Genomic DNA, 27322 nt, shown 5'->3' with positions numbered 1-27322 from the left:
GGGTCCTGGCGGAGTGGTGCCAGGAAAAGAACCTCTCCCTCTACGTCAACAAAAGGAAGGAGGTGATAGTGGACTTCAGGAGACTGCAGAGGGAGCACGCCCGCATCCACATCGACGGGACCGCAGTGGAGAAGGTGAAAAGCTTCAAGTTCCTCAGCGTACACATCATTGACAATCTGAAATGGTCCACGCACACAGACGGTGTGGTGAAGGCTCAACAGCCTTCTCAGGAGGCTGAAGAAATTTGGCCTGGCCCCTCAGACCCTCACAAACTTTTACAGATGCACCATTGAGAGCATGCTGTCGGACTGTATCACCACCTGGTACGGCAACTGCACCGCCCGCAACCGCAGGGCTCTCCAGAGGGTGGTTCGGTCTGCCCAACGCATCACCGGGGGCACACTGCCTGCCCTCCAGGACACCTAAAGCACCAGATGTCACAGGAAGGCCAAAAAGATCATCAAGGACATCAACCACCCGAGCCACGGCCTGTTCACCCCTCTATCATCCAGAAGGCGAGGTCAGTACAGGTGCATCAAAGCTGGGACAGAGAGACTGAAAAACAGCTTCTATCTCAAGGCCATCAGACTGTTAAATAGCCATCACTAGCCGGCCTCCAACCAGTACCCTGCCCTGAACTTAGTCACTGTCACTAGCCGGCTACCACCCGCTTACTCAACCCTGCACCTTAGAGGCTGCTGCTCTATGTACATAGACATGGAATCACTGGTCACTTTAATAATGGAACACTGGTCACTTTAATAATGTTTACATACTGTTTTACTCATTTCATATGTATATACTGTATTCTACTGTATTCTAGTCAATGCAACGTCGACATTGCTTGTCCTAATATTTATATATTTCTTAATTCCATTATTTTACTTTGAGATTTGTGTGTATTGTTGTGAATTGTTAGATACTACTGCACTGTTGGAGCTAGGAACACAAGCATTTTGCTACACCCACAATAACATCCGCTAAATATGTGTATGTTACCAATAAACTGTGATTTGATTTGATTACACTCAACATGACTCAGGTCATTGCGTTACTTCCGTAGTAGTTGCATCACTTTCTTGCACGTAAACTCCCTGAAGTAGAGAAATAGCTACTTTAATTAGAATAATAAAGGATGATTCAGTGGATAGTTAGACATTTACAGTGGGGGAAAAAAGTATTTAGTCAGCCACCAATTGTGCAAGTTCTCCCACTTAAAAAGATGAGAGAGGCCTGTAATTTTCATCATAGGTACACGTCAACTATGACAGACAAAATGAGGGAAAAAAATCCAGAAAATCACATTGTAGGATTTTTAATGAATTTATTTGCAAATTATGGTGGAAAATAAGTATTTGGTCAATAACGAAAGTTTCTCAATACTTTGTTATATACCCTTTGTTGGCAATGACACAGGTCAAATGTTTTCTGTAAGTCTTCACAAGGTTTTCACACACTGTTGCTGGTATTATGGCCCATTCCTCCATGCAGATCTCCTCTAGAGCAGTGATGTTTTGGGGCTGTCGCTGGGCAACACGGACTTTCAACTCCCTCCAAAGATTTTCTATGGGGTTGAGATCTGGAGACTGGCTAGGCCACTCCAGGACCTTGAAATGCTTCTTACGAAGCCACTCCTTCGTTGCCCGGGCGGTGTGTTTGGGATCATTGTCATGCTGAAAGACCCAGCCACGTTTCATCTTCAATGCCCTTGCTGATGGAAGGAGGTTTTCACTCAAAATCTCACGATACATGGCCCCATTCATTCTTTCCTTTACACGGATCAGTCGTCCTGGTCCCTTTGCAGAAAAACAGCCCCAAAGCATGATGTTTCCACTCCCATGCTTCACAGTAGGTATGGTGTTCTTTGGATGCAACTCAGCATTCTTTGTCCTCCAAACACGACGAGTTGAGTTTTTACCAAAAAGTTATATTTTGGTTTCATCTGACCATATGACATTCTCCCAATCCTCTTTTGGATCATCCAAATGCACTCTAGCAAACTTCAGACGGGCCTGTACATGTACTGGCTTAAGTAGGGGGACACGTCTGGCACTGCATGATTTGAGTCCCTGGCGGCGTAGTGTGTTACTGATGGTAGGCTTTGTTACTTTGGTCCCAGCTCTCTGCAGGTCATTCACTAGGTCCCCCCGTGTGGTTCTGGGATTTTTGCTCACCGTTCTTGTGATCATTTTGACCCCACGGGGTGAGATCTTGCGTGGAGCCCCAGATCGAGGGAGATTATCAGTGGTCTTGTATGTCTTCCATTTCCTAATAATTGCTCCCACAGTTGATTTCTTCAAACCAAGCTGCTTACCTATCCTGGTGCAGGTCTACAATTTAGTTTCTGGTGTCCTTTGACAGCTCTTTGGTCTTGGCCATAGTGGAGTTTGGAGTGTGACTGTTTGAGGTTGTGGACAGGTGTCTTTTATACTGATAACAAGTTCAAACAGGTGCCATTAATACAGGTAACGATTGGAGGACAGAGGAGCCTCTTAAAAAAGAAGTTACAGGTCTGTGAGAGCCAGAAATCTTGCTTGTTTGTAGGTGACCAAATACTTATTTTCCACCATCATTTGCAAATAAAATCATTAAAAATCCTACAATGTGATTTTCTGGATTTTTTTTTCTCAATTTGTCTGTCATAGTTGACATGTACCTATGATGAAAATTACAGGCCTCTCTCATCTTTTTAAGTGGGAGAACTTGCACAATTGGTGGCTGACTAAATACTTTTATTCCCCACTGTAATTCATCAACAAACTCAAGATGGTCTTTAGTTAACCATGTAAAAAGGAAACACATCTTGATTTATTTTTCTGTGGTGGTTTCACCTAGTATGATACCACATTGTAAGATACGGTATCGACGAAGTTTGTCATATCCGCAGTACTTTTTCCACCATATGATGAAGCAAGACGAGAATAAGGCTGTGGCCACACTCATTTGGCTGAGCAATTCATTCTTAGCTTTATTACTGACAACATAAGCAAGAAAAACTGAAGACATGACATATGAGATTTTCTATGGGAAGTCAACAGCAGGTAATATTATGCAACTGTGTGCCCACAGCTACATTACAACACATTACAGCAATAAACATTTAATTATATTAGATTGAAAATTATACACAAAAAGAAAGCACTACTATCTGACACCGTGTGTACTTTCATAATGTCTTTCAGTATTTTAAAATATTGTTATGAGGAAACAGTGGAGCAATACACTGCTGCAGGAGTTCCGGGACTTCCTGGTTTGGGTGGAATCTATAGTCGATTCCAGAATACCATAGATTCTAGAAGCCCTAAATCCTGGTGTGAGGAATCAGGTCTCAGGATTCACTAATTTGGAGGCTGGCAGTAGTATTTATTTTTGAATCATATTTTATTTATTATAATGTTAATGTACTTTATTAGGTGATATATATACAGAAGATGGTATTTTACCAAATAGGGCTAAGTCCATATTATGGCAAGAACAGCTCAAATAAGCAAAGAGAAACGACAGTCCATCAGTACTTTAAGACATGAAAGTCAGTCAATACGGAACATTTCAAGAACTTTGAAAGTTTCTTCAAGTGCAGTCGCAAAAACCATCAAGCGCTATGATGAAACTGGCTCTCATGAGGACCGACACAGGAATGGAAGACCCAGAGTTACCTCTGCTGCAGAGGATAACTTCATTAGTTATCAGCCTCAGAAATTGCAGCCCAAAGGAATGTTGTGGAATGTTGTCCTTTGGTCTGGAGTCCAAACTGAAGAGTTTTGGTTCCAACCGCCGTGGCTTTGTGAGACGCGGTGTGGGTGAAAGGATGATCTCCACATGTATATTTCCCACCGTAAAGCATGGAGATGGTGTGGGGGTGCTTTGGTGGTGACACTGTCTGTGATTTATTTAGAATTCAAGGCACACTTAACCAGCATGGCTACCACAGCATTCTGTAGCAATACGCCATCCCATCTGGTTTGGGCTTAGTGAGACTATCATTTGTTTTTCAACAGGACAATGACCCAACACACCTCCAGGCTGTGTAAGGGCTATTTTACCAAGAAGAAGAGTGATGGAGAGCTGCATCAGATGACCTGGCTGCCACAATCCCCCGACCTCAACCAAATTGAGATGGTTTGGGATGAGTCGGACCGCAGAGTGAAGGAAAAACTGCCAACAAGTGCTCAGCATATGTGGGAACTGTTGGAAAAGCATTCCAGGTGAAGCTAGTTGAAAGAATGCCAATAGTGTGCAAAGCTGTCATCAAAGCAAAGGGTGGCTATTTTAAGTATCTCAAATATAAAATGTATTTTGATTTGTTAAACACTTTTTTGGTTACTACATGATTCCATATGTGTTATTTCATAGTTTTGATGTCTTCACTATTATTCTACAATGTAGAAAATAGTAAAAATAAAGAAAAACCCTTGAATGAGTAGGTGTTCTAAAACTTTTGACCGGTAGTGTATATATTTGTATATTGTGAAGTATTGTTTAATATTTAACAGCACCTTTTAAAACAAATTCAGAATTTGAATGTATGGATCATTTCTCTCAGCTAAATTAGGCATTTTGTGGATGCTTTCTTAGGAATTAGTCCAAAGTTAAAACGTATTACCAGTTCATGATGTCCACCTCGACAGCATTACTGTTTTCTTAGAAAGCTGAATGTATCAGGACTTTGGAAAGTTCAACTTCTGTAATAATAATGATGCAATAACAATACGGTTGCCAAACAGTGTCATGTGGTGTAGTTATAATAGTTTGGCCTAAATGAAACTGTTTGCTTGTTAGTGGACAGACCTAAACTGTGTTCCCTTCCCATGATATGGTAATTAATCAAATTGCCACGGAAGAAAATTTGTCAGGTCAGGTCCTTAATATATGCTCTAATTACAACATGGATTTAGTTTTCTTAGCTTTCAGGATGATTCTTTTTTTTGCTCCAGCCATGTTTCCCATGTGGATGCTTTACTTCAGCCTGGGACTGGGAAAGGCATGGAGAGGTATAATCTGTATAGGGCTACAGTGCATCCCAAATGGCACCCTATATACCAGTACCCTACACAGTGCACTACTTTTGACCAGAGCCCATAGGACCCTGGTCAAAAGTAGTGCACTATGTAGGTAATAAGATGCAATTTGAGTGTGAGACTAGCCTAACTGGGGTGTTTTCATTCCACCGATTCTGCAACTGTTTGGACTAAAACTAGAGTTTCTATTGGACAAAATCGGGTAAGTCCCGCCCTGTTTCGTTCTGTTTGCTTCCGTTTAAGAAACATTTTGCAACAAAATCGGCAGAATGAATACACCCCAGTGACCTTATTTTATCAATCATGTGTAGGCACAAATCTTTGCGTAAACCATGTGTGGGATCATTTCCACGCAAAGTGTGAGATTGATCAATATGAACTTTTACATTTACGGATTTCAAATGCCTGTGCAGGGGCACAGCAATGGGTAGGTCCCAGAGGGCATAGGCTCACCCACTTGGGAGCCAGGCCCAGCCAATCAGAATTAGTTTTTCCCACAAATGGGCTTTATTACAGACAGAAATACTCCTCAGTTTCATCAGCTGTCCGGGTGGGTGGTCTCAGACGATCCCATAGGTGAAGAAGACAGATGTGGAGGTCCGGGGCTGGGGTGGTTACACATGGTCTGCGGTTGTGAGGCCGGTTGGACGTACTGGTAGAGAAATTAACATTAAATTCTCTGGTAACAGCTCTGGTGGACATTCCTGCAGTCAGCATGCCAATTGCACGCTCCCTCAAAACTTGATCTGTGGCATTGTGTTGTGTGACAAAACTTTTATTTTCCCCAACAAAAGTTGCACCTGTGTAATGATCATACTATTTAATCAGCTTTCTGATATGCCACACCTGTCAGGGGGGTTGATTATCTTGGCAAAGGAGAAATGCTCACTAAAAGGGATGTAAACAAATTTGTGCAACACATTTGAGAGAAATAAGCGTTTTGTGCATGTGGAACATTTCTGGGATCTTTTATTTCAGCTCTGAAACATGGGTTCAACACTTTACATGTTGCGTTCATATTTTTGTATATGTTGAAAATGTGAGAGTAATAATTCAATCATTTTTCGATGTCATTGTATTTCCATTGAGATCATATGTTGCATATGTTGACATGCTGTATAATTTGACCACATCAGTGCATTTGTTATGATAATAATCCATATAAAGTACAGTCAAGTGTGAAAGTGAAACCATTGTTAAAATACTATAAAAGACATATAATGGGAAATGGAATGAGAGATGGCTGATCTTGCTCTGTTGGAATATTTGGCACACACTGCATTTCACGGAGAGGTGTTTTTAGAGACAGGTGGGACTTTTTCTGCAGAAAGTACAGATTGGCTCATCAGATATAATTTCCCAAAACCAATCTTATAGGATTTTTGTGAATATTTAAGACCTACTTTAAAAAGTCAAACACATGCCATTCCAGTGCATATCCATATCCCTATCCAGTGGCGATATGTCATTCAGAGCAGGGGGTTTCAGCCCCACCTGTTTAGCAAAAAAATAGTTTATATATATATTATATATATATATATATTTGTTGCCTGTTTTGCATGTTATTCTGGCATTAATATGTGTCACATATCAGTTTGCAAATAATTCTCAAAAAGTTCTACAGCTGCACCATCGAGAGCATCCTGACCGGTTGCATCACCACCTGGTATGGCAACTGCTCGGCATCCGACCGTAAGGCGCTACAGAGGGTAGTGCGTACAGCCCAGTACATCACTGGGGCCAAGCTTCCTGCCATCCAGGACCTATATACTAGGTGGTGTCAGAGGAAGGCCCAAAAAATTGTCAAAGACTCCAGTCACCCAAGTCATAGACTGTTCTCTCTGCTACCGCACGGCAAGCGGTACCAGAGCACCAAGTCTAGGTCCAAAAGGCTCCTTAACAGCTTCTACCCCCAAGCCATAAGACTGCTGAACAATTAATCAAATGGCCACCCGGACTATTTACATTGACACCCCCACTCGCTGTTTATCGTCTATGCATAGTCACTTTACCCCTACCTACATGTACGAATTACCTTGACTAACCTGTACCCCCGCACATTGTCTTGGTACCGGTACCCCCTGTATATAGCCTCGTTATTTTGTGTTAATTGTTATTTAATTTCTTACTTTAGTTTATTTAGTAAATATTTTCTTAACTCTATTTCTTGAACTGCATTGTTGGTTAAGGGCTTGTAGGTAAGCATTACATGGTAAGGTCTATACCTGTAGTATTCGGCGCATGTGACCATTAAAAAAAAAAAAATTTGAAAAGACTAATTATGAATGGAATTTAGAATGTTTGTAAGCATAGAAAAAGTGTGATTTATCAAACAATCGTCATACACACACTGGTAGGAGATAACCATAGATAAATACCAATATTGTTCTCAAAGCCTCAGTGCTCGTGAGCGACCTTGGCTGTTTGCATTTCGAAACTCCCCTAATTAACCATATATGGTCAAAATCATCCCTTTAACACGTGGGGAATATACAACGGTGTCCCATGAAATACAACGGCACAAACAAAACAAGCTAAGAAAAAAAGCTAATGAGACTGAAATAGAGGTGCTAATGTCAGAGATTGAGTTCAACCAAAATGTTTTATTTCGCTCGCTCAGTTGTGGCTTAACCAGTAAAAATAAAAACATAGCTACAAAGAGAGGACCATTAGGACAATTCAAGTTGCTTTACCAATGGCATATCTATTTCAAATGAGTGACTCTTGCCTGTTGTGCGATGGTGTATGGAAATTGTATGTTACTGTTTGTTTTGCTGATTATTGCATCCAAAACATTGGCTCATCAAGGGCTCCGAGATGCCGATCAGCAAGCTCCCGCAGAAATTTGCCCATTGCCAAAAACCCGAGGGTGGATAGGGACAGTGGCGATTTTAGCATGTAAATCTTGATGGGACAAACTCCCCATTATTTTGTTGTTGATGCATGCCAGCAAAGCCTCTACACAACACAACACTAAACAATATATTAATTGTACTATAACGGTGACAAACAGTGCCCACAAACTGTTAGGGCCTACATAAAGCTGTCCCAACAGCAGAGCTTTCTTTTCAGCACAATGGAGTGAATCCTTACCACTTCTACACCTAGCTATCTGCGGAGCCTTGTCTGGCAGCGAAACAGTTAATTCAGCCTAATTTACTGCCTTTTTAAAAAACATAGCTGATATGGCTGACTTGCTTAAACAAATGTGGTTTCTACTGACAATTGAGATGTACAAACTATGGCATAAGGGAACGATGAGCAGATAAGAGGCAATCCGTAATTTCGATTAAGACATTAATGAGCGTGCTAGGACGGACGTAGTCAATATAACTATTTGTTCAGCACTTGAAATGTACAGCGACAGAACTCAGAACATAGGCCGTTCTTACAGTATTCTCCCTGTACACCAAGTCAGAACCGTAGGATAAATAAAGGGGGCATATAAGCAGACAATGAAAGCTCTTACAATATTCGATGATTACATTTCTCTAAAACATCAGTTTTTAATGTCCCGTTGGTAGGATAGTCTCGAAAGGAGATCATCCAGTTTATTCTCCAGTGATTGCATGTTGGCCAATTTTAGAATAGTTTCTATGCAATATTTAAACATGAGGCCCCTGGTGTCCAATCATTGTATTCCAGGGTGTATTTCACTTGCCTGAAGACTCAAACTGAATTCTTCCACTGCTCTATGCTTGCTAAATACTTCAGACTAAGACTGCCATCCTTGAAGTCGTTTGTGGTGATGTAAAAATCAGGGGTGTTGTACAAAACAAAGTCATCAGCTATTGGCTCATCTCTACCAATCAGCAGAATATGAAAAACGCTGCTTTACCCATGTGTTCTGGCTATGGTCCAAACTATTGGTTTCTGGGACCAATCCGAATGGTGAGAATGCGTTTGATTCTAGAAATCGTCGGGGGGGGGGGGGGGGGTACTCAGATCAGATCCAGACTCACTGCAGAGAAGAACTTCCATGGGCGTGGCGTAGCATTTGGCTGGAGCAAGGACTTTGCGTAGCCAGGCAAGTATAGCATAGGCAGGTGGACAGAGCATGGTAAAGCAGATCAAGCTGTCAAACCCATGTCAAAATGATAGGTAACAATAGCACAGCAGAAAGAAAATGTATGTATATTGACAATGAAAAAAACTATGTTGAAAAAGTTATTTTGTCATATATTCAATCAAAATATGCCAATTCTACATGTTGATACAGCGCTCTGACCCCGGATAAATTATAGGGTCTTTAGTCATCATAATATAGAATCCTTTCATAGTGTAAAATAGATACAATTTCTTTACAAAATTCAATACTGATAATTATTCTGAAAAGGTCTGAACAACGCAACGTAAACCATGAGCTGATTACTTTCAGTCACATTATTAAATAGCCATCAGACAATATGCATGCACGACTACACACAAGTGCTGACACATTCTTTGTAGTTTGTTTTTCAACATTGAAGACTTAACTAATATCATCCTTAAGTACATTGATCAGGCTTGAAATAAAAACCCTAATAACATGGGTTTAATGTTAAACAACTTAAACAGGGAGGGACTTAACCAATAAGACACCCACATTTTAGTTCTGTTGCGAAACGTTTTTAAACACTTTCAGTTGAATGCCCTAATGAACACGACCATGATGTGGAACAATGGCCGCATGAGGCGAATCCCAACTGGTGAGTGAATGAGACCTGATGATCATCAATGATGAAGTTATGAAGCTATGCACTTATGAAGTGTAAATAATATAGCAAAATCACATACAGTATTTGTCCATAGTTGTGAGGTTACAATAGTGTTATTCCGAGACATATGTAGAGACGATTACTCACATTATTACATCGAAAGGTAATGGTGTCCGTTATTGTCAGTCAAAGTTGGCCAAACTCCCTCTATACAGTATATGGCTCTGGTGTTCTTGGTGGCAACGTATGGTATCAGACTGTTCAAGGCCGGTATGTGGACACAAGATGAAGCCTGTCTTCTCAAGGAGCATCAAGGTGTCTCTCTTGGCTCTTAGTTGGACTGTTATTAGTTTCTTTACAGTCTCGTAGGTCCCAGAGGATCAAACAATCATATAGGCAGGAGTTCAGGTGGACTTTCTCCATAACAGTATTTCGCTTGTGGATTTCTGTAGGTATTTTCATGTTGGACACTCTGCATGATCAAAATGAGAGGGTAAACACAACCATTAGAATGTTTTTCTTGCCATCTCTGCATGAAAGCATTTGGGTAAGGTCAGGGAGGTATGTGTTTGTTTCATGTACACAACTCAACCTACCTGCGATGAAGTCCGACACTTGGCTAAACACAGCTCAAAGTGGTCCTCCACAGCCGTGAAGAGGTTCTGGAAGCCGTCTGCAGCTCTGTTCAGGAAATGCTCTAGTAGAGGTTGCTGAGAGAGAGAGGGAGAATGAGGGAGAGAGGGGGAAAGTGGGGGGGGGGGGTAGAGAGAACATCAGAGAGAGAGGGAGAGTGGGGTGAAGAGAACATCAGAGAGAGAGAGAGGTGTAAAGATCTAAATCTGGTATTTCTCACATGGATTAGATATAACTCAACCACTGCAAAAGGTTAAGATGAAAACAATGTAGAGTTTAAGAGTCAAAGGTAAGATAGAGATCTGATACCATTGACTGAAAAGTCATGCATCCAACAGATGTGCATACAAAAGTAGCAAATTCTCATTTGGAACAAACTATTTTGCTATTGTATGCAGCACAACAAGAGTGCCACAGTTTGAATACCTTATCAGGCTGGAGGCAGCAGGACACACAGTACTCGTAGATGTTACAGCAGCCGTTGGCCAGACAACTTTTACAGATGTACTGTCTGGAGCTCAGAGCGTTGCCATTACAGCAACCATTCACCAGCAGATCCTTCCTCTCACACACATAACCTGGGGGACATTCACATACAATGGATTAGTCAGTGACTTGAATATTGAAGTGGTCTTTAATAATAACTAAATAACTCAATGATAATAACCAATGATAGGATGTAAGGAATCGTGGAAATACTGATTGAGATAAATCCATTATTTCCTAAGGGATTACAAGTGAGTGAATGAGTCCAGTTAGGTTTATAACTTACCCAGTTCATCTGTGAGCAGTGTCTTGCCTTGAATGGAGTTCCGGCACTGAGTGATCGGCCTGCTACTGTTGCCCAGGTTAAACCTGACCTTCCATGGGATCCGGTGGTCCGGATCCCTGGCCTCCAACAGGGTGCGATCCCGTATGGTTCTCTCCTCCTGCATAACACAACACAATTCATCTCACACACACATCTTGTATAGCCAAAAGGCAAGCCCTTGCAGCACAACAGACAATCAAATGTGATTTGACAAACTAGCCCAGAGCTGGACCTCATAGACTCTCTGTCTAGGGTAACGTAGGCCTATACAGACAATGAGAATATCTGTTTTCCAGTTCTTTGAGCTAGACATAAATCTGAGATGTCAAGAGTTTAAATACCTGTTTCAGGGTACTGGTTAAGAAGTAGATCAAAGACAGTCCAAACACCACACCTAGCACCCAACGTTTTCTCAGTAATCTTCGTAGCACCATGGCATGACCTTCTTAGGAGATCCCTGCAACTACCCAGTCCAGCCAGAGGAATTGAATTGCAGGAATGATACTATAACTAGCAAGGTGGATAAACTGTTCAGTAGAGACTTGCAGTTCAACTGGGGTGTCTGGCTATGACAGAGTAACTGTTTGGTCAACACCATAACCGCAAACTAACCAATTTTGCTGGCTAGCTAGCTAACGTTAGCAATGCTAGGCTAGAAACTGTGGTAGCTACTTAGGTAGCTGTGAATACATGCGCTGTAAAAAAAAAACAACAACAACGATTTCCGTAGTGCTAGGTAGCTAGCTACAAAGTAAATATTAGCTAGCCGTTTTGGATAAAGACTGCTTTGTTAGCCTGTGAACAAGCTAACGACACTAGGCTAGCTAGCTACTGTACTCATCCAGCTGCTAGAGTTAGCATTAGCTAGCTAACGTTAGTTACCTGCAGTGAGATTCATAGCTAGTTGGCTATAACTCTACAAGACACCTGTTTCTGACAAATAACATCTCTTTCTGACATTCACTTCAGAGAAATGACAGAGAAAGCCTCTGAAATAAACAAACGTTTTTGTCCCATGAACTCTGACGTCCACCATCAAAACAATTTCTAAACACGGATGTGGTGTGGTGGGAAAGTGAACGCTGGTTGGTCGATTAACAATTTCACTGACGTCATACAGAGAAAAACATCGTTGAGAGCCAGGTAGCGGCTGGTGTGTGTGCGACAAGGGAATGAGAATTATAAACAAAACGATGATTCAGGTGAGCTCAACAATTTCCTTGCAAAAATATGAATTTAGCAACCAACCATATAAATCACGCAATAGAGAAACCAGTAAACCATTGTACTGTAAATGTAAATGGTGTTGTGATGGTGCCAGTGCCACAATCTATCTAATATATCTGCGGCTAGCTATAATGTCTCAATAAAAGGCTAGCCAACCATCGATACTCCCCCTGCTGCTTTTTACCGTATTCACTCGTTGCCATCTGTGTGCCTGTCTGCACCCCACCACAGACCTGGATCACATGGGGATGAACTGGATGTGCCATGCAGAGGAGGCACAGCAGGAACACCGATGGCATGCCCTCAGAAAGGTTCGAGTCCACATTCTAGGACACAGGCCTCTCTGCAGGTTCATCATAACCTGAAATTTGGCACTAAAGAGGATTCAATATGTAGGTAGATAAAACATGTTAACTTCAGGAACCAAATTAATTGAAAGGCAATGCAAGAAATAGACTATAGACAACTGTCTTTGAACCGTCAAAATATGTAGCCTCTCTCTGCTCTCCAGGAACCGTAGCCAAATTCTGGGATCATAAAAAAGCAGCCTGGACAAAGGAGGCGTGTTTAACTGCCTGAAGCCTGACTCGCCCACCTCCCCCAGCAGCTCTTCTCCGGCCTGGTTGGGGTCGGGGTTCCCTCTGGGTCAGGCGTGCCCTCAGCTAACTTCCAGGCGGCTGGCCTGGTTCTGAGGACTCCACCAGATGTCTTCATCCAGATGACCGCCTCCTCCAGGGAGGAAAGGGGGCCACACCACACTGAAGGTGGGCCCTACCTCCCCCACATGCCCTCGCAACATCATAACCACCAGCCACTCCAGCACCGTACCTCCCTCCTGCACTCGGCTGCTGGGGCCGGAGAGAGGCATGGGAACAGGAAGGTGGCCTCGGAGGACCCCTCTACTCTATAATAATAATATGCCATTTAGCAGACGCTTTTTTCCAAAGCGACTTACAGTCATGTGTGCATACATTTTTACGTATGGGTGGTCCCGGGGATCGAACCCACTACCCTGGCGTTACAAGCGCCATGCTCTACCAATTGAGCTACAGAGCACCAGCCCTATCAGAGCTTAAGTCTGTAGTCACCTGGCTGCAGAGGGGGTTCCCATTCCTCCTGATCCTGCTGCCTAAAGTGTGTTTTCAGCACAAGCTGGGTAAGACTGGTTTTAGATTACAAATAAACAAAAGTGGCTCTTATACCTATGTAGTAACACTAATTACTACTCTGAGTAAAATGTTTTTGTTGCCTAGTGACAGAGTTTTCATACTATACCATCTTCTTGGCCCAATACTTTAGTAGTTGCTTTGTAATTGTATAGTAATGGAGTTGGTTGTTTTGTGGAATAAGTGGAATAAGGAACATTTGGATCCTCGCATTTTATACAACTTTGATCTGAGACCATAAGGTTTATACATTTATAAACATTTGAGCATATTCCCTGAGTGTTAAAGAGTCAACGTAAATAGCTAGCTTGGGAATTGGTTCTGGCTCAGCTCGTGAGAATATACGTACATTAGTGATTAGTAAAGCATTTGATTATTTACTATTTGTCTGTCTGCATATCAGGAGGAGAGGTCTGTGGTTGTAGCTCTGTGGATGATCATGCTCCTATCTGGAAACAGAGTGTATCTCTACTACACATTCAGTGCTGAGGAGTTGTACAACAGGTTAAACCATGTTTCTTTGGTTGTATCTTCATATGGTAATGCACTATAAAAATGTTACATTGTCAACCACTTTAATGTTTAGGCCTATTGGTTAACACACAGCATGTGTGTGGGAATTTATTCTGTCCTTTATGTTCTAATATGATTTTCATTGTCTTTAGGCATATGTTACCATGTGACTACGTGTCCTGTGAGTATTGATTTTGTGTTTATTTATCATTTCACCTGTTATCACATTTAGTTTTTTTTAATGAAATTTGAGTTACGTTGTTAATTTTTGTTACTCCATCTTCTGTTGATCAATGAAAGTTTCCCTTGTAACCAATAGAGATTGGACATAATGTATCATGTCTATCCGTGATCAAACCTCAACCGTTACAAAACTGAAGTCTCATGTCTCATCTCTGCTGTTTTTTTCCCACCTCAGCCTGATGTTTGCAAAGCCCAACATCAACAGCTTTGACTTCTTTGATCTGGGCGGTGGGGATCACTGACTTTGTTCTGAAGTACTTCACCATCAGCCTGAAATGCTTCACCCTGTTTCTTCCCAAGATCCTCCGGGCCTTCAAATCCATAGTAAGAGCCTGTGTTAGTGTGTTTTATATTAATGAAGGCTTGTCTGGTGTCCAGAGGGTCACAGCTTGTGTGTGTTTTATATTAATTAAAGTTTCACTGGGGGTCACAATGTGGGAGCGTGTGTATGTGTATGTGCGTGTGTTTATCTTGGTGTCTTAGCCACGTGGAAGTGTTGTTTATAACATGTTGTGGTCACAGAAAGAGTGTGTGTTTGTCATTGTCTGTCTATCTTTTGGTGTTCTATCTGCGTGGAGGTTTTGCCTGTGGGGGTCACAGAGTGCCTTTTGACTCGGCTGATAAACAGGCCAATCAGAGAGTGAGGCTGCTGCCACTGAGCTCATTTCTCCCTGGGGGAGTGCATAGGTGAGGTCATCCCTCCCTGGAGCTGAACCATTACTGCTGTGTGTGCTCCCACTCCTCCTCGACTGCTGGGGATACCCGCGCCACGCTATCACTAAACCAACCCCCACCTCACCCACCACCCTCTGCCCCAACCAAACCTTGTCCTGAAACAGGCCCAAGTGGCCCACTTTCAGCCGATGAAGTCATGGCCACACATCAGCCAGCTTCGTGCTTTTGCTTTTGCTTCCATCTAGGGAAGGATTTAATGATCTCACAAGCACAAACATGCAAGTCGGCACAAGTGGAGGCCTACAGAAAAAGACAGGCCAGACTCTTGTGCATTGATTTACTGTATACTGTGGTGGGTTGTAAATGTATTTGATTTACTTTGCTCTACCGTTATTTTAACATAGCTCGTTGGCTACATTTTTGGCACTGTCGGTGCACTCCCACTCCATGGAAATGTATTTTCTAATAGCCATGCATCTACCTGAAGCAAGACAGAATGCTTTGGAACTGCTGCTGTGGCTCAACGTTTCTGTCTGGAGTCCAGTTTTAGTTTGACACATCAAGTGGTCGTGTGTGTGTAGCCAGGACTAGGGGCAGGAAGGGACAATGAGGAAAGATGAATTGCCTGCTTGCGGAGGTCTCCCACCCCCAGTCTCTCTGCTACAGGGTCTACAACACAGAGTGATTAATCTCTGTCAGGTGATATCCACAGATCCATTATACACACTGTGATGCCGCAGTGCCACCGGGAATCAATTTCCTGTTAGTGTTTAGCCTTCTGTTTGGACACACACACCTCCCAATTCACTTTGCTGCAGCATGAGGAACTCTTTATTTTGAAGTCTTGTTTTCTCCCTGTGGCACCCACTGAAGAACGAGGAGGAGGACTCGTAAAGAAAAGATGGCTGCCCCCGCAGGTTGGCCAGGCCTAGGGTTGAGCTGTGTGGGGAAATTGCCTGTACTGCTGTGAAGCTGCGGCCTGTGGAGCCCAGGCCAGGGGCCATGCTTAGGCTGGAGCGTGCTGCTTTAAAGCTCTTACAGTGTGCTGCTCTTAACCCATAAGAGTCTGTCAAAGCCGGGGAGCGGGGCTTAGACTCTTATGGGTTAAGAGCAGCACATTTGATTTGGAATTTTAAGACCCCTTGAAGTATCAAAAACTATTCTTTTGTTTAACTCATTGAACAACAGATTAACTACATGGAACAACATATAGTCCACCCCCAAAAATCTACAGGAAGTTTGTTCTGAAGTGTCTGTCCTATATCTGAGAGATTTTTTTAAACCACTTATTTGTGTGTGTATGTGCAAGAAATTCATAGTAAATGGGTGTGTACAGCTTTCAAGGTATTATGGATTGAGATCATGAGAACTTGGAGAAATTGAGTCAGAGCTGTTCACAGTGGTGTGTCCTCAGATTATTGCAAAATGGGACTGCCCATCACTAGTGGTTAAAGAATAGAAAATGAGAGAAAGTGGGGGCGGTTTTGAGTCATTAAGTCGAGCAGAAAGGGAATCATAATAAAATGAATCTGTATTCGGGGAAGAATTTGTAATGTTTCAGGATATTATACAGTGGGGAAAAAAAAGTATTTAGTCAGCCACCAATTGTGCAAGTTCTCCCACTTAAAAAGATGAGAGAGGCCTGTAATTTTCATCATAGGTACACGTCAACTATGACAGACAAATTGAGAGAAAAAAATCCAGAAAATCACATTGTAGGATTTTTAATGAATTTATTTGCAAATTATGGTGGAAAATAAGTATTTGGTCACCTACAAACAAGCAAGATTTCTGGCTCTCACAGACCTGTAACTTCTTCTTTAAGAGGCTCCTCTGTCCTCCACTCGTTACCTGTATTAATGGCACCTGTTTGAACTTGTTATCAGTATAAAAAGACACCTGTCCACAACCTCAAACAGTCACACTCCAAACTCCACTATGGCCAAGACCAAAGAGCTGTCAAAGGACACCAGAAACAAAATTGTAGACCTGCACCAGGCTGGGTAGACTGAATCTGCAATAGGTAAGCAGCTTGGTTTTAAGAAATCAACTGTGGGAGCAATTATTAGGAAATGGAAGACATACAAGACCACTGATGATCTCCCTCGATCTGGGGCTCCACGCAAGATCTCACCCCGTGGGGTCAAAATGATCACAAGAATGGTGAGCAAAAATCCCAGAAATACACAGGGTGACCTAGTGAATGACCTGCAGAGAGCTGGGACCAAAGTAACATAGCCTACCATCAGTAACACACTACGCCGCCAGGGACTCAAATCCTGCAGTGCCAGACGTGTCCCCCTGCTTAAGCCAGTACATGTCCAGGCCCGTCTGAAGTTTGCTAGAGTGCATTTGGATGATCCAGAAGAGGATTGGGAGAATGTCATATGGTCAGATGAAACCAAAATTGAACTTTTTGGTAAAAACTTAACTCGTCGTGTTTGGAGGACAAAGAATGCTGAGTTGCATCCAAAGAACACCATACCTACTGTGAAGCATGGGGGTGGAAACATCATGCTTTGGGGCTGTTTTTCTGCAAAGGGACCACGACAACTGATCCGTGTAAAGGAAAGAATGAATGGGGCCATGTATCGTGAGATTTTGAGTGAAAACCTCCTTCCATCAGCAAGGGCATTGAAGATGAAACGTGGCTGGGTCTTTCAGCATGACAATGATCCCAAACCCACCGCCCGGGCAACGAAGGAGTGGCTTCGTAAGAAGCATTTCAAGGTCCTGGAGTGGCCTAGCCAGTCTCCAGATCTCAACCCCATAGAAAATCTTTGGAGGGAGTTGAAAGTCTGTGTTGCCCAGCGAGAGCCCCAAAGCATCACTGCTCTAGAGGAGATCTGCATGGAAGAATGGGCCAAAATACCAGCAACAGTGTGTGAAAACCTTGTGAAGACTTACAGAAAACGTTTGACCTGTGTCATTGCCAACAAAGGGTATATAACAAAGTATTGAGAAACTTTTGTTATTGACCAAATACTTATTTTCCACCATAATTTGCAAATAAATTCATAAAAAATCCTACAATGTGATTTTCTGGATTTTTGTTTTTCTCATTTTGTCTGTAATAGTTGATGTGTACCTATGATGAAAATTACAGGCCTCTCTCATCTTTTTAAGTGGGAGAACTTGCACAATTGGTGGCTGACTAAATACTTTTTTTCCCCACTGTATAGTGGTCACCAATCTGGTCCAGAGGCAGGCTTTTGTTCCAGCCCTGCACGAATGCACCCGATTCTAGTGCCTTGACTGTGTAATGTGTTTATCTTTCAGTCATTTGACCTCTGTGGACGAGTATCAGCCATACGCAGGGCCTTGGCAATTCTCTGCAGTTCTCAGGTGAGAAATTATTACTTTCTGTAAAGAAAAGTATCAGAGCAAAATATCAGCCCACATCACTGCCCTATAGCAATTTGAAGTAACATTACTAGCTACAGTTGTAAACCTTCAACTGTCAATTGGTTGTGCCTGATCTTGCACTTTGATTGAATCATCTTACTACATATACAGTATTAAAATGCACAACATCAGAATAAAGATACTGTGTACAGTGAGGTGATCCTGTAAGGCAGGGTTCCTCAACTGGTGGCCTGCGGGTGTTTTATTTGGCCCCCCAAGTTTTCTGAGCAAAAAAAAAAGGATATACAGTACCAGTCAAAAGTTTGGACACACCTACTCATTCCAGGGTTTTTCTTTCTACTTTTTAGAATAATAGTGAAGACATCAAAACTATGAAATAACACATATGGAATCATGTAGTAACCAAAAAAGTGTTAAACAAATCAAAATATCTCTTATATTTGAGATTCTTCAAATAGCCACCCTTTGCCTTGATGACAGCTTTGCACACTCTTGGCATTCTCTCAACCAGCTTCATGAGGTAGTCACCTGGAATGCATTTCAATTAACAGGTGTGCCTTCTTAAAAGTTAATTTGTGGAATTTCTTTCCTTCTTAATGCGTTTGAGCCAATCAGTTGTGTTGTGACAAGGTAGCGGGAGTATACATAAGATAGCCCTATTTGGTAAAAGACCAAGTCCAAATTATGGCAAGAACAGCTCAAATAAGCAAAGAGAAATGACAGTCCATCATTACTTTAAGTCATGAAGGTCAGTCAATACCGACATTTTTCTTCAAGTGCAGTCGCAAAAACCATCAAGTGCTATGATGAAACTGTCTCTCATGAGGACTGCGACAGGAATGGAAGGCCCAGAGTTAACTCTGTTGCAGAGGATAAGTTCATTAGAGTTACCAGCATCAGAAATTGCAGCCCAAATAAATGCTTCACAGAGTTCAAGTAACACGCATCTCAACATCAACTGTTCAGAGGGGACTGTGTGAATCAGGCCTTCATGGTCGAATTGCTGCAAAGAAACCACTACTAAAGGACACCAATAAGAAGAAGAGACCTGCTTGGGCCTAGAAACACGAGAAATCAACAGTAGACCGGTGGAAATGTGTCCTTTGGTCTGGATTCCAAATTTGAGATTTTTGTTTCCAACCGCTGTGTGTTTGTGAGACACGGTGTGGGTAAACGGATGATCTCCACATGTGTATTTCCCACCGTAAAGCATGGAGGAGGAGGTGTGATGTTGTGGGGGTGCTTTGCTGGTGACACTGTCTGTGATTTGTTTATAATTCAAGGCACACTTAACCAGCATGGCTACCAAAGCATTCTACAGCGATACACCATCCCATCTGGTTTGCTCTTAGTGGGACTATCATTTTGTTTTTCAACAGGACAATGACCCAACACACCTCCAGGCTGTGTAAGGGCTATTATACCAAGAAGGAGAGTGATGGAGTACTGCATCAGATGACCTGGCCTCCACAATCCCCCAACCTCAACCCAATTGAGATGGTTTGGGATGAGTCCGACCGCAGAGTGAACGAAAAGCAGCCAACAAGTGCTCAGGATATGTGCGAACTCCTTCAAGACTGTTGGAAAAGCATTCCAGGTGAAGCAGGTTGAGAGAATGCCAAGCGTGTTTAAAGCTGTCACTAAGGCAAAGGGTGGCTATTTGAAGATTCTCAAATATAAAATATACTTAGATTTGTTTAGCACATTTTTGTTTACTACATGATTCCATATGTGTTATTTCATAGTTTTGATGTCTTCACTATTATTCTACAATGTAGAAAATAGTAAAAATATAGAAAAACCCTTGAATGAGTAGGTGTGTCCAAACGTTTGACTGGTACTGTATATATATATTATTTTGGGAGGGACATGAAAAACTGTAAAAACACCAGGAAATCAGCTCCAAGTTATTACTATTTTGGATATCTGTTCCCAAGTATTTCCATAATAGAGAGACACGTGATCATATACAAATGTAAGCAAGGTTTGAAATTATTATGTTTTAGTCAAATATTATATCTGGCTTCTTGCGGTCAATTTGCAGTTTTCAAATTATTTGTAATTATGTTCTGGCCCTCCGACCATCCGCTCAAGAAAAAATCGTCCTGCGGCTGAATCTAGTTGATAATCCCTACTGTTTGGTATGGGAATTTAAACACATCATTTTCTCTTTGTGACCACCTACCTGATGCTCTATCACCCACAGAGTTATGGTGAGGGCCAGCAGCCAGCAGTGCAGTGAGGCCGGGGATGTGTGTGCTATTTGTCAGGGTGACTTCAGAAACCCCATAGCTCTTCTCTGCCATGTGAGAGTGCATACATCAAACCATAAGCTCTGCTACTATCCACTTGACTATAACACCATTCGCTGGTGTTAGCCATGGTAACCACAAGCTAACTGTAGCAGTATGAGCCTTAGTGTGGTGTAGCTTGATGCTAAAGTCACTGTCCATAACTATTTTGTTTATTTCTGTGGCTTTACTGATCAATACTGTATTGAATGACTGACCAATACTCAATGCATACTCCTTGTAGTAAACCAAAGTGAATATGAGTGTAAAGCCCATGTGTTTGTCTCTCCCCCCTAGCATGTGTTCTTTGAGGAGTGCCTGTATTTGGATTAGACCGTGAGTGAACGTGCCCACTCTGCCGCTCTGCAGAGTATCAAAAACAATTATTTTGTTTAACTCATTGAACAACAGATTCACTACATGGAACAACATATAGTCCACCCCCAAAAATCTACAGGAAGTTTGTTCTGAAATGTCTGTCCTATATCTGAGAGATATAAGAAAGATCAGGAAAAAAATGTTTTAAAACCTCTTATTTGCGTGTGTATGTGCAAGAAATTCATAGTAAATGGGTGTGTACAGCTTTCAAGGTATTATGGATTGAGGTCATGAGAACTTGGAGAAATTGAGTCAGAGCTGTTCACAGTGGTGTGTCCTCAGAATATTGCAAAATGGGACTGCCCATCACGAGTGGTTAAAGAATAGAAAATGAGAGAATGTGGGGGCGGTTTTGAGTCATTAAGTCGAGCAGAAAGGGAATCATAATGAAAGGAATCTGTATTCGGGGAAGAATTTGTAATGTTTCAGGATATTATATAGTGGTCACCAATCTGGTCCAGAGGCAGGCTTTTGTTCCAGCCCTGCACGAATGCACCCGATTCTAGTGCCTTGACTGTGTAATGTGTTTATCTTTCAGTCATTTGACCTCTGTGGACGAGTATCAGCCATACGCAGGGCCTTGACAATTCTCTGCAGTTCTCAGGTGATAAATTATTACTTTCTGTAAAGAAAAGTATCAGAGCAATATATCAGCCAACATCACTGCCCTATAGCAATTTGAAGTAACATTACTAGCTACAGTTGTAAACCTTCAACTGTCAATTGGTTGTGCCTAATCTTGCACTTTGATTGAATCATCTTACTAAAGATGGGTAAAGCCCATGTGTTTGTCTCTCCCCTCTAGCATGTGTTCTGTGAGGAGTGCCTGTATTTGGGTTAGACCGTGAGTGAACGTGCCCACTCTGCCGCTCTGCCGTCATAGAGAACCTGCACTGCTGGAAGGACGGCACCACCTCTGCCCACTTCCAGATCTAGTAGCTGGGATTGACAGCCATATGCCTCCAGGACACTGGAGGACATTACGGAGGAATAACTCATTTTAATATGCCCTTACTGTGTTGCCCGTTAGACTCCACACTGAGTCTAAACTCTACAGTACATACAGTTGTCTCAGCCATCCATGTCTTGCAAAGAAATAGAATATTAACTTATCTCCATGCAGCACAGCACAGTGTGGTATTGGTCAGTATTCTTGTACAGGGTGGCTTATGTCAGTACATCAATTGCTCCCTTGCTGATGTATTTCATAGATCTCTCACTAATGTTACCATTCCTTCAACAACTGATTTGTTATACATTTCACCTGATTTCTAGTAAAGATTCAGCTTATGTTTGATGACATCAGACCTACCAAAACATTTTTGAGAAACTCAAACACAAGTTGTGTGCTTTCAGTATGTATCAGATTTTTCAGTGAAACCATGATTGAAGCAGTATTTTTCAGCATTTGTTGAATGTTTTATGTTGTCATTACTTTTTGCATAATAATGATGGCATGAAAGCATTTTTACTTCGAAAATTTTATTATCTAGAGTGAGCACAGAATTCACAATGTAATACAAATTTAAATAGCATGTAATGAACACATTCTTTATAAAAGACACAGATTCAGCACTGCAATTGAAAACTACAGTTTTTTTGCGATATAGAAAAACAGCTTATGTACTGTAAACATGAATAGCATGCCCTTATTTTTGCACAAGATTTCATGCATGGTTTTATAAACATTATCTGTCTTAACAATGCTGAGCCCCCCATCCCATTTCAAAAGTTCCAAAAAATAGAACAGTTGAGTTTACTTATTTTTTCAGTTATCAAGTATTTGATACAACTAACAGCATTATTCACCTAATAAAAATGACTGCAGAAAAAAACCTATACAAATTGATTTTCATCTTTAGTAAGGATAGAATCCAGACTTTGCATGGTGTCTAATTATTACATAAGCTTATGTAAAAAGTACAGTGCAATTTCTCCACAGAGCACCATTTCAAGAATGCTCAAGAGATGGGGCGCCTAAAAAGTACAAACATGCTTTTTCAGTTAGGTCATTGACATCGTATATTAGTGCATCGATAATTTAAGTGTGAGGTCGTCCACGTATGACATTATAGTACGTTTTTCCTTCGGTACTGTCAAGGGAAGATGACGTCACCGTTCTATTCTCAGAAGAACTGCCAGAAAGTGAGACTGATGATACCAACGTAATTTAAGTCTGTTAAATCCTACTGAATTCCAAGCAGTGAGTCAAACAATAAAATAGACTGGGAAATAACGCAATTAAACATGTATTCACGCAGTACTACATCTTATACCCATAAAATAAGAACTGAAAATGTTACTTAATCTCTGTGACATAATGATATGTCACATGAATTCCGAAGCACAACATTTTCCTTAGCCAACAAAGTACAAAGAAGATGTACCCTGTTCCTAACAGTCTCGCCGATTTTGTGGCATGACCTCCGTGCACACTAAACCTCGTCTGGCTGTGGCTGGCTGGCATCCTTTTTCTCAGTGCAAATATCTGACAGCTCTCTCTCTCCTCAGGATCCTGAAGGCACCATCTAAAGTGGATAAATATTAATTGTTTTGAGCGCATAATAAACATTTAGATCATATTTAGATGAAGAAAATCCTCAGTGAATAGCCCAACATAGTTTTGCTTATGAATAACTCAATGATAAATACTCATTGAGATAAATACCCAATTGTATAAATAAATACTCATCAATGATAAATACTATATTGTAAATAAACTAAATCTCACACCAACTATAATTAAATATCTATAACCACATTTTCGCAATTCACCTGCTGAACATTGTTGGGAGGGTCGACAATAAAGCGTCTTTACTCGCGACCAAGTTGGTTTGCATTACTCATAGCCAAGCCAACATGTGATGGGCACCTGTGAAGCTTACCTGTTGCTGGTTTTGCCGTTGCAGTGACTTGCATCTACAGGTGTCGCTTTCTGAGAAAGACCATGAGGACGGTGATTTGTATTGCTGTGCATACAAAGCCTTTAAAGTGGGCTTTTCTATTCAATTTAAGTCTCTCGTTATATCTGTTATCTCGAGATCCAACCGTCCAGTTTTTATCCATCTCATCCCCGATCCTCCTGAGGCGAGAGGCGAGTGACTGGGTCCCGGAGCATGGTGAGGGTCCTTGGGCACAGACCATCAAGTCGCGGGGTAGAGGCAGAGCCTCGTCTATCGGGAGCCAGCACATCTTCTCTAAAAATCACTTTATCTACTTTATATGTCCCCTTCTCTGATCTGCTCTTATAGAAAAGTATCCTCTTTACTGTCCGTATCAGATCTGGACTGTGTTTCCTCTCTCTCTCTCTCTCTCTCTCTCTCTCTCTTTCTCTCTCTCTCTCGCTCTCTCTCCCTCTCTCTCTGTGTTATTCATGATTAAAGAGTCACATGGTGTGAGGGGTTTACATCATATTTTCCCAAAAGAGAGAGGTAATCATTAACTCTTAAAAAACCGTCGTGTCATCTTATCTGACGAGCCTTTTGTTTGATAGGATGGACGAATAGTGATGTCTAATTGGATAATCATAGAATTTAATATAATAAGTACAATACCGTTTTGAGAGTAGGCTACTGTACCTAGAAATTGTACACAATCGGAATTATTATGTTATTTCATAATTATGTATTTTCATGTCAATCTTATTAATTGTACCAGTTATTCTATTTTTAAATGAAATATCGTAATAATCCACCACAGTCCGGAACACCTATAATAAACCATGAGGAATTGAACATCGCGGAACGATTCGATCGCAAAGTCTCTCTAGTCGGACAGTTTTTGTTGCAGGACTTTAGTGTTTGTTTTAGTTTTAGCATGAGCTAGGTAAGTTACCTAGCCAGCTACTAACAATTTAACCCTACCAATTTGTCATTTTGTCTAAAAATAACAAGTCAACGATATATGTTGTTGTAACTATGTTAGAAAAACATGGCAGAAGACGAGCTTCAGGCGTTCAGAGAGCATTGGAAGCAAGAACTGACGAATAAAAACGAGGCATTTTCGAACTGTAACGTTACTGGTCAACCAAGTCGAGAAGACACTAAATTAAAACGATATTTTGAAGATTTTGGTCAGAACAGAAGTGAACCAGAAAAAAGACAGGATTCAACATCACAGGGGAGCAGTAAGGGAGGACAGGATGCAGTTTTGTCTGCAGCAAAAACTCCAAAGGAGGACCAACCCGAGTATGTGTCGATAGCTGAGGGCTTGCTGGATGGAAGGACCAGTCCCTTGTTGGAGAGGATTCAGGAGGAGAGGACTCAAAGGAAGAGACAATACCACAGTCTGACAAACGCCTGTAACACCTCCGCCCAACAACAACCTCAGAGGAAAATAAACAAGGGGGACAAATTAGTGGATCAATTCATTCAAGACCTGGTAAGATGATGATGGTGATGATGCTAGTCTTTGTGAGGTAGCCTACCACTAGACATTGTGTGGATTTCGATTTCAGTGGTATTTTGCTATTTTTGCAGAATGAGACAAATGACATTCCCTTCTTTGACATTGAGTTGCCCTACGAGTTAGCCCTGAAGATCTTCCAGTACCTCAGTCGGACAGAGCTGGGGCGATGTGCTCAGGTAAACTATGATTATCAATCACATAAAACTCATAGATGACTCTGTTGTCACTTGAAACATAGGTCTGAATATTGACCTTACACTGTTTAGTTCAACCTACTCTGATGTACAGTAAATGATGATCAATGAGAATTAATTATAGCCTCTCCGATACTTCCACAGGTGAGCAAGGCGTGGGGGGTCCTGGCGGAGGATGAGGTGCTATGGTTTAGGATGTGTCTGAAAGAGGGTTATCACCACGGTGCCTCTGTCTCTGACTCCCCCTGCTGGAAGAGCACATTACGAGACTGCAGGAACTCTGAGAACACTGTGCGCTCCAACTGGAAGGTAGGGGTTCAGTTAGATAGGTGTGTGTGTTAACTAAATGCATTTCTGAGATGACACTTTGGCAACACTTCACCTGAAGTTGCTCTTATACCCATCTGACTGTACAGTATTAACTGTAGCAACAACATTGTAATTACATAGGGACGTCTAGAAACTAAACGTTTTGTGTGTCTCTTCCTACTCCTAGAATCGTGTTGGATCAGTCAGCCAACTGCAGTACGAGCTGGGGAAAGTATTGTGTGATGTCAGTTCCTGTGACAGCTATGTTGTTGCTGGGTAATATATAATATAACCTGTTTTTATTAGGGATGGGCACGTTTAATCGAATATCCAGATATCCAAACAGACGTTAGTATTCCAACACTTTTTGAATGCTTATTTTAACAATGAAAAAGCTTGATCTGAATTTAAATTGTCCAGGTTACATTGTTACACACAAGGATATATCATGACATTTGAAATGCCTAATTTAATAAAACAACAAACTTTAGAATGTAGTGTTTATGTATGGCACATTAAGCTACTGCTGCTTCAGCCATCACGTGGCTTTGATAGAACATTATTTACAGTTTCACACTGTAAATGTAGCTTACAGTTCTGAGGACGTACAGCGTGATTGTTTTCTTTTCAAGCTAATTTTCTCTCTCATGCGCTATGGGTTATGGGTTGTGTTTTATAATGAAGGGCATTTTACTATCATAGTGCATTTAGCCCTCCGGCCAGCCCTGACAACGGTATGGTATTTTCCCCACTTGAAATAACGATTAGCCTACAGGCGCGCACCAATGCAGGGCCCACAAGACCTGACACAGATGCAAAATACTCACCAGAAAGCTTTTATTTTATTTATTTTTTCAGAATCAGTTCAACATCAGACTTGTCTTCCACTGTTGCTATTAGCCTAGTCTACTGTTAGCCAAAAACTACCGATATAGTACCCTGAAAACAACTGCACACTGTCTGCTGTTGTGGCATGTTGCATCATTCTTATTGGTCAAGAGAGTAGAGCAAAAATAGTTTTTGTTGTTGGAACTTAGACTATCTGGATTCCGGAAAAAACAAACATGATATTAATTTAATAGTGAAATCATTTAAAATGCCCGTCCCTAGTTTTTAGTGTCAGGAGGGGCAAGCAGCTGTGGTGATCAGTACGTTTTCAGCCCCATAAAGGTAGATCGATAGAAATTGTGCTGCTGTACTGACTTTGTACTAAAAGAGATGCACCATTTGTCTTTTTTTCTCAAACTCTTTTAATTCAATCTGTTGTGGATTTTTTTTTTTTAATGTCCTGGTGTGGATTCTCACTGTTTTATGAAGTAAGCTACTTAAACTGACTGGGCCCATTGTATGGAGGATGATTGCGTGACTTGAGTACTCAGCAGCTGAAATGAATC

At 41.5% G+C, this 27322-nt stretch overlaps 3 protein-coding genes and 1 long non-coding RNA gene across 4 annotated transcripts in view; 3 read left to right on the top strand and 1 right to left on the bottom strand.

Annotated features, from left to right (window-relative positions):
* Positions 1–7601: 7601 nt before the first annotated feature.
* On the bottom strand, positions 7602–12225 carry spring1 (SREBF pathway regulator in golgi 1). Its single transcript, XM_084177335.1, has 5 exons — positions 11501–12225; positions 11121–11277; positions 10775–10926; positions 10312–10425; positions 7602–10187 (listed from the first exon to the last, which is right to left on the bottom strand). Exons 1-5 carry the CDS (start codon positions 11591–11593, stop codon positions 10104–10106), a joined length of 600 nt encoding a protein of 199 aa, XP_084033461.1. The 5' UTR covers positions 11594–12225; the 3' UTR covers positions 7602–10103.
* A 57-nt stretch (positions 12226–12282) lies between these two features.
* LOC311141844 lies at positions 12283–13491 on the top strand. The gene is made up of 3 exons (XR_014614245.1): positions 12283–12361; positions 12618–12778; positions 12898–13491. It is a non-coding gene; the product is annotated as an uncharacterized lncRNA (long non-coding RNA).
* Positions 13492–13991: 500 nt separating this feature from the next.
* On the top strand, positions 13992–22428 carry rnft2 (ring finger protein, transmembrane 2; the record flags this gene model as incomplete). Its single annotated transcript, XM_084176397.1, is given in 6 exon segments — positions 13992–14056; positions 14484–14525; positions 14527–14632; positions 18263–18328; positions 21557–21622; positions 21824–22428. Coding segments are annotated over 6 exon segments (381 nt in total). The 3' UTR covers positions 21860–22428.
* Positions 22429–24805: 2377 nt separating this feature from the next.
* The window catches only part of fbxw8 (F-box and WD repeat domain containing 8), a 28088-nt gene continuing 25571 nt past the window's right edge, over positions 24806–27322 (top strand). The window contains exons 1-4 of the mRNA XM_084177324.1: positions 24806–25398; positions 25497–25601; positions 25764–25928; positions 26116–26204. Of these exons, the coding sequence (XP_084033450.1) occupies positions 24949–25398; positions 25497–25601; positions 25764–25928; positions 26116–26204 (809 nt within the window). The 5' untranslated portion in view covers positions 24806–24948. The remainder of the gene's footprint in view (positions 25399–25496; positions 25602–25763; positions 25929–26115; positions 26205–27322) is intronic.

Source organism: Coregonus lavaretus (assembly GCF_964263955.1).
Source record: "Coregonus lavaretus genome assembly, chromosome: 14".
Lineage (NCBI taxonomy): Eukaryota > Metazoa > Chordata > Actinopteri > Salmoniformes > Salmonidae > Coregonus > Coregonus lavaretus.
This window is presented reverse-complemented; position numbering and strand designations above follow the sequence as displayed.